The 8,611-nt window shown below is 32.1% G+C and overlaps 1 protein-coding gene across 7 annotated transcripts in view; it reads right to left on the reverse strand.

The window, feature by feature from the left end:
- The window catches only part of LOC107596257 (phosphatidylinositol 4-phosphate 5-kinase type-1 gamma-like), a 48,214-nt gene that overhangs the window by 11,923 nt on the left and 27,680 nt on the right, over positions 1 to 8,611 (reverse strand). For all 7 annotated transcript variants that reach the window (XM_016286954.1, XM_016286950.1, XM_016286952.1 and 4 more), the window contains 8 exons: positions 7,161 to 7,366; positions 6,993 to 7,076; positions 5,212 to 5,260; positions 3,521 to 3,605; positions 2,755 to 2,916; positions 1,216 to 1,348; positions 758 to 793; positions 166 to 279 (listed from right to left, as the gene is read on the reverse strand). In XM_016286954.1, the coding sequence (XP_016142440.1) occupies positions 166 to 279; positions 758 to 793; positions 1,216 to 1,348; positions 2,755 to 2,916; positions 3,521 to 3,605; positions 5,212 to 5,260; positions 6,993 to 7,076; positions 7,161 to 7,366 (869 nt within the window). The remainder of the gene's footprint in view (positions 1 to 165; positions 280 to 757; positions 794 to 1,215; positions 1,349 to 2,754; positions 2,917 to 3,520; positions 3,606 to 5,211; positions 5,261 to 6,992; positions 7,077 to 7,160; positions 7,367 to 8,611) is intronic.

Raw genomic sequence — 8,611 nt, forward strand, 5'->3', positions numbered from 1 at the left:
TATATATATATATTCAGTTCATGCAGAATCAAAACCATTACCTTGTTTCTCTCAATCAAATAACTGAAAATAGGATGAAAATATCAGAGACCGAGTGCTGCTGGTATGAGATTCATATGCATGTTTATGGTAGTGAAAAATCGAGGTAATGTTTGCAGCACGTACTGCGTCAGAGAGACGTCTGGCTCCTCCTCCTCCTCTTCTCTCTCTCTTTTCACCTCCACCTGCACAGTGATGGTCTGCTGCTCTTCCTCATGCACGTGCACCACTTCATGCATCCTGCAAAACAAGCACATTCAACTGGAAAAACGCACTAAACTCATTAAACACGGGTTTTCTCTCACGGCTTTGTGCACTGCAAAAAAGGATTTTCTTACTCTGTATTTTTGTCTTGTTTTCCACTACAAATATCTCTAAACATTCTTAAATCAAAACACATTTACTTGAGAAGCAACATAAGACATGAAGTCATGTTTCAAAATTAATGTATCAAAATGAAGTGAGTTTATGCTTAAAACGAGGTTATTTTTCAGATCCCATTGACAGATATTTTTTTTTCTTGTTGTCAGCATAAACTCTGAAATGAATTTTTCAGAAAACAAGACTGAACAATTCTTGATTTAAGAATATTTACATACTTGTACTGGAAAACGAGGCAAAAATACGAAGAAATTCGATAATCTAGCTGACGTGAGCATGCAAAGCCACAGTTTAATATGTTTGTAAATATAAATACAGTCATGCAAATGAAGCTCACCTTCCCTCAGCGTCTTTCAGAGGCAATGTGTGTCTTCTGTGAAAACAATGGAGAACACAAGTATATTCACAGATATTCGTATGCATGTGGTCAGAGCATTATAAAAGTATCTTAATGCATTAATTATGCTCTGTAATGCACCTCATAATGCATTGCATGATCTCATGAATAATTATAACCACAATTATAATACAGTATAATAATTATCTATTCATTTCTACGCCTTGAGAAAGTCTAATGCAAACAAACAACCAATTTCAGATGTAACAAGGTGTCTGCAAATATTACAATATGTTTTAACTTTGGTTACAATTATTATGGTATAATAATAATGTAATATAATACTGATATAATATATGATATAATAAAGATGCATTATAATGTACATTATGAATGCATTCTACATAAAGGCTTTAAGTGAAGTGATACTGTTGTTTCAAGACTCTTCCGATGTTGACCTGTAGCGCGGCTGCTCTGTGGTGTCTGACGGAGAGCGCTCTGGGATAGATATGGAGGTGTTTGAGGACAGAGTTGTGGCCACAGACGTCGTGGTCGCTTCCTCGAACGACGGAGGAGTGCAAGACTGCAGACCTGAGAGAGTAAATAAGCAAAAAACTGTTTGGTCTTTTGTGCTCAACAGAAGAAAGAGGACGGAGGATGAGTAAATGATGACAGAATTTTCGTTTTTGGGTGAACTGTCCCTTTAAGTCAACATTCCGTTTTATCACTTATATTGGAATGTTACGTTTAAATGTTTGAATGTTACTTTTTCAACGTTAAATGTACTTTTAAATGAACATTCCGAAACTAGTAGTAACATTTAAAAAAGTAAAAAGTAACATTTCAGGAAAAAAAGTTCAATGAATAATGCATATATAACATTTTGAGAACATTATTAGAGACCAGACAAAATTGAATAAACATTCTATTAATGTTACTGGAAGAACAACTTTGAGAAACGTTTAGCAGGACGTTCTGAGAATGTGCAGCTGGGCTGCTGACCGTGCAGAATACATTGCAGAATGTAACTTTTTTTTATTGTATGTGATATTATGTATTAAAATTTCCAAAACTTTGAAAAGGATTTTTAAGAATGCTACATTGCTGTCAAATGACCTTACTATGTTGCATTAATTCAGCATTAAGTCGTGTCCTGTTATCAAGTCGAAGAATAAATATGATTATTTTGAAATTTGAAAGCAACTCTTTTTTTAACTTCAGGCAGTCGGATCAAATAAGAAATCACATTCAAGTGCATTGCATTATGGGATTCATTCTACTCTAATGCTGTTCTAAACATGGCCAAAAGCTTTTCATGGCTATAAATGATCAGACAACAACAAAAACAACAGCAATAGTCTGAATTTGCGTTTGAGGCATTATGTTACCATCATTATATATATATATATATATATATATATTATTAATTGCTTGCCGTTAATTTCATTGCACTCAGAATTGATTTAAAGATATAAACTCTAAATTCAGAGAAAAAAGTTAGAATTGTGAGATTTAAACTCTATGGAAGTCTGTTTCCGCCACTGAATAAAAAAAGAAAAAAGGTAATTGCGACGAGAATATGAGTTTACATCTTGCAATTCTGACTTTTTTCTCAGAACTGTGAGATATAAACTCGCAATTCTGAGAAATAAAGTCAGAATTGTGTGCTATCAAGCAATTCTGAGAGCATAGTCTTTTTTTCCTCCTCAAAATTGGACTTTATAACCTGCAATCGCAATATCTCACAATTCTGAGAAAAAAGTCAGAATTGAGAGGAGAAAAGTCAGAAATGCGAGATATAAACTCGCATTTGTGAGAAAAACAACAACAGTATTTTGAGTTTATATCTCACAATTCTGTGAAAAAAAGTCCGATTTGTGACATAAAAAGCAATTTTGCAATAACCTTTTTTAATTTTTTATTCAGTGGCGGAAACGGGCTTCCATGCTGATCAAAAGCATGCACATAAAAAAGAAAGAAGAAAGTAAGCAAATCACCATGGTTTTCCAGCACGGGGAAGCTGCGCGCTCCTCTCAGATCATAGATGTTCTGGTCTCTCTCTGAGGTAAGCTGACTGGCCGAGCAGGCCGCTCCGGGGCCGCTGAATTTGGACACGGTCAGCGCCACGCGGCCCTTCTTAGCCGGAGAAGCCTTCAGCGCTGGAGAGAGCAGAGGAACAGAATCAGACTGACAGGTTAGAGGAAGTGTCTCCTTTTCATCACTACAGTAGTTCTGTTGGTCACTCACAGCTGCTTTTCCTGAACACAGTACTGCTCATGAACCTGAAGAAGCGGTCAGCGTAGAAGTTCGGCCGGTGGACAGAAACAGTGTCCTGAGAGACAGAACAGACACAGAGGAGAGATATTATTATCCTGATCAGGCAAAATGCATCTAAATAATAACAAATCTCTTCTTTTAACTATTTATATTTAGTTCAATGTCTATTAAAGATTCTCAATGTCATTACTGAGGAGCAAATTATCATTCAAATCGCCGCTGCAGAGACACATTATTATATTTAGCATATTTTGCTTAAATAAAATGAAGTAAAAGTTTAGATTTTTTTACTTCTGATATGTTTTCATGACAATTAAGCACATTATACATTTTTTACCAGTACCGTACAAATTCTGTATTGCAATAATGAGAATCTATTAAGAATCGTCACTGAGAATAATGAGAATGATAAGTAAAACATCCATATGCGAGATTTTTTTTTTCTGTCTCCTTTTCATCACTACAGTAGTTCTGTTGGTCACTCACAGCTGCTTTTCCTGAACACAGTACTGCTCATGAACCTGAAGAAGCGGTCAGCGTAGAAGTTCGGCCGGTGGACAGAAACAGTGTCCTGAGAGACAGAACAGACACAGAGGAGAGATATTATTATCCTGATCAGGCAAAATGCATCTAAATAATAACAAATCTCTTCTTTTAACTATTTATATTTAGTTCAATGTCTATTAAAGATTCTCAATGTCATTACTGAGGAGCAAATTATCATTCAAATCGCCGCTGCAGAGACACATTATTATATTTAGCATATTTTGCTTAAATAAAATGAAGTAAAAGTTTAGATTTTTTGACTTCTGATATGTTTTCATGACAATTAAGCACATTATACATTTTTTACCAGTACCGTACAAATTCTGTATTGCAATAATGAGAATCTATTAAGAATCGTCACTGAGAATAATGAGAATGATAAGTAAAACATCCATATGCGAGATTTTTTTTTTTCCCAGTATGATAATTGGAATTTAGGAGAAAATTAATTATTCTAATTATCCTTAATAATCATGAAAATGCTGTCTAAAAAAAGACTTTATTTTCTGTTTGTATAATTATGTTTTTATTTTAAGGTGAAATATGATTGGGACGTGTTTCTATGAAATTCACCTTTATAGAAATTGCAGTAGCCAATTTGATTTACACAAATATACATTCAAATGTACAAATGTGCCAAATAAACATAAAATCCTGATCCTTCTAATCCGTCAAACACACAGGAAGAATCCAGCGTGTCTTACAGGAAACAGTATGTGAGTGTAAGTATTTCGGGAGAAAATGACCGACTGGAAATGAAGTGGAAAGAAACAGAAGTTGGAGAGTGAATGGAAAGAGACGTTCTCTCAGACTTACACTCACACTATCTACAGAGAAACCAAACACAAGCGATCCTTATCAACGTCTGTCCACTGTCTCAGTCAATCTCCACTACACACACACACACACACACACACACACACACACTCTCTCTCACACACACACACACACACACACACTCGCACACACACACACACACACACACTCACTCTCACACACACACACACACACACTCTCTCTCTCTCACACACACACACACACACACACACTCGCACACACACACACACACACACACTCACTCTCACACACACACACACACACACTCTCTCTCTCTCACACACACACACACACACACACACTCGCACACACACACACACACACACACTCACTCTCACACACACACACACACACACTCTCTCTCTCTCACACACACACACACACACACACACTCGCACACACACACACACACACACACTCACTCTCACACACACACACACACACACTCTCTCTCTCTCACACACACACACACACACACACACTCGCACACACACACACACACACACACTCACACACACATTACATATAGCTCTTAAATATGATATAATATAACCTTTTAAGGTATAAGATAAATACGCACCAAAATGTAAAATTAAATTTAAATGTTAAATCTAACTCTTAAGCAGGTTTGAGATTCATATGGAATTAAAATGAAGTATTTTTACTGGGGACCGAGGGTCTATTTATACTGTAGCTGTACAGTATCAGAAGTGATGTGTATTAAAGCTGAGATGGCAGGCAGGAGGATTATGACGCATTATGATGGTGAAGATGAAGATGCATGAGTTTCTCACCCCGTCATGCACCAGAGCCTTCCATGTGTGTTCCAGCTTCTTTATGAGTCTGCAGAAAAACACCAACATCAGCTTCACTTCACAGACTCACAGAAGCACTGAGTGTCCTGATGGAGAGCTTTGGATTTCTTTTTCTGACTTAATGCAGTCTTCTAAAAAATGTTACATAAGAGCATAAAACAACCCCAAATGCTAGTGAAGATTATAAAGCCATGCGGCTCATCACAGCCGCTCTGTATGAGATTCACTAACGAGGCTCAGCAAAAGAGCACAAACACACACTAATGGAGAACGAGCGAGCAGCAGAAAATAAAATAAAATAAAATACAATTCACAATCGCTATTAAATGAATAAATTAAAAAAAAATAATAATAATACCGGTAATAAAAAAACATGTTTTATTTTTTTAAATACTCAAATGTTTCTATTTTGCAGTGACATATTACAATAGCAATATTTCTTTTTTTATCTGTTTAATTTAGAACTAAATAAAATTAAATTAAACAAAATAAATAAACAAATACATACATACATAAATTATTTCCTTAATTCAGAGTCTTATATGCAATAGAAATGTGAATATGTAATAGAAAACAATTATAAAAATGCCAATTTAGCTTAAAAACAAATTCTTTGTCACATTTTTGCCACTTAACCAATATATAAATAAATGGTCAGATTGACCTAATTAAGAGTCTTAAAAGCTTGACAGTTTATGAATGTACAGCTCAATAATTATTTAAAATTAAATTAAATAATTTTTAATAACAACTTCAAGGCACAAGCGCCGTTTGTAATATAAAACACATTTCAAAATATCACAACTTTACCAATGAATAAATACATAAATCAAATAAAAATGAATAAAGTAAATAATTCAGAGTCTTAAAAGGTAGGCAGTTATTTTATACATTTATATTTAATAATTATTTTAACAACAATATAGAGCACCTAAACAAACAACTGTTATAATATAATAATTATTTTAAATAATATTTTTTAGATATCAATATATATATATATATAAAACTGTTAAATCTAATTCTTACATCAAGCTCCTAAATATGATACAATATATAAGATTAATATACCTAAAATTAAAATTTTACTTGAAATGTAAGCAGGTCTTAAGCAGGTTTGATATTCATAAGACAATCACTTAAATCACTCCTGAAAACACAACTTTACCAATGAATAAATACATAAATCAAATAAAAATGAATAAAGTAAATAATTCAGAGTCTTAAAAGGTAGGCAGTTATTTTATACATTTATATTTAATAATTATTTTAACAACAATATAGAGCACCTAAACAAACAACTGTTATAATATAATTAAATAATTAAATAATATTTTTTAGATATCAATATATATATATATATATATATATATATATATATATATATATATATATATATATATAACTGTTAAATCTAATTCTTACATCAAGCTCCTAAATATGATACAATATATAAGATTAATATACCTAAAATTTAAATTTTACTTGAAATGTAAGCAGGTCTTAAGCAGGTTTGATATTCATAAGACAATCACTTAAATCACTCCTGAAAATAAACAAACAAATAAATAAGTATTTTTTGGGTGGAGGGATTTAGAGAAGAGAGCGGATCTGAAATGTGCTTTATGAATGAACTGATTTGAGTGATGTTGTGAATGTGACACGTTGTATTTTGGAACCCGCTCGAAAAACGAGATGTTAAATCTCAAGGGGTTAATCCTAATAAATAACTTCAGATTTGATAATCATAAGTGTGTGACCTGTAGGACTGCAGGATGTCTATGATGCCGATGAAGAGCAGGAGTCTCTCTCCTTTGCCGCTGACAGCAGGAATGCCTCCCATCCTGCAGAGAGAGCAGAGAGAGCAGAGAATCAGCGAGTGCTGCGGCATCGAATCAAACTCGTGATGTTAAATCAGAGACACACACGTGTCTTCGGTGTCTATGGAGCCTCCGCACGCCGCTCCTCCCTGAATGGACTCCATGGCGGTGGAGTAAAGCGCTCGCTGCGCGGCCGGTCTCTTCTCATCGCTGCTGCTCTGAGATCCCTCCATCTGCTGCTCGCGCTCCGCCTGATCCAGATTATGAACCCCCAGCAGCAGACTGTAGTCCATGATCTTAAAACTCTCCAACACCTGCACACACACAGCAACCCTGCGGTTTATATCTGCACTAACCCGACGAGGGCTGCATGAGCAATCCAAATAAAATCTAAATCACAGCATGGCTAAAATAAGTAACAATATTAAAAAATAATACTATTATTATTATTGTTTTATTTTTCTTAAGTACTTGATTGTGTTTCTAATTTTACAGTGAAATATTAAAATAGTAGTATTTTTTATTTCGTTTTTATTATTTACATTTTTTTTATTTAGCAGCAATAACAGTAATAATAATTTTATACTTTAATTTAGTAGCAATAATAATAATAATTATTATTATTATTATTATTATTTAATAGTCATATGGTTAAATAATCGGTACATTTTTGCCAAATTATGTAACATGCAAACTTTAAAAATTTTTTTTTTACATATTTTAAATCACAATAACAAATTTTAAAATAAATATAATAACAACAACAACAAATTCAACATTATTATTATTATTATATAAGTAACAATATTAAAAAATAATACTATTATTATTATTGTTTTATTTTTCTTAAGTACTTGATTGTGTTTCTAATTTTACAGTGAAATATTAAAATAGTAGTATTTTTTATTTCGTTTTTATTATTTACATTTTTTTTATTTAGCAGCAATAACAGTAATAATAATTTTATACTTTAATTTAGTAGCAATAATAATAATAATTATTATTATTATTATTATTATTTAATAGTCATATGGTTAAATAATCGGTACATTTTTGCCAAATTATGTAACATGCAAACTTTAAAAATTTTTTTTTTACATATTTTAAATCACAATAACAAATTTTAAAATAAATATAATAACAACAACAACAAATTCAACATTATTATTATTATTATATAATTTTTCTTAAATACTAAACTTTTTTCTATTTTACAGTGAAATATTACAATATTAATATTTCTTATTTTGATTTTATTTAGCCAGTTTCATATCAATAATAATAATAATAATAAATAATAATAATTATTATTTTACAGTCTTATGGCTAAATAATCACAACATTTTGGCCAAATATTGTAGCCCTACATACAAGCAAAACAAACTTGGGATTTTTGTTTCAAATCACATTTTAAATCAGAAGTGATAAATAAATAAATAAATAAATAGTATTATTTATTATTTATTTTTCTTAAATACAATTTGTAAAAATATTTTATAGTGAAATATTACAACATATATATATATATATATATATATATATATATATATATATATATA

Source organism: Sinocyclocheilus grahami, unplaced genomic scaffold (assembly GCF_001515645.1).
Source record: "Sinocyclocheilus grahami isolate Dianchi unplaced genomic scaffold, SAMN03320097.WGS_v1.1 scaffold216.1, whole genome shotgun sequence".
NCBI classification, from domain to species: Eukaryota; Metazoa; Chordata; class Actinopteri; order Cypriniformes; family Cyprinidae; genus Sinocyclocheilus; species Sinocyclocheilus grahami.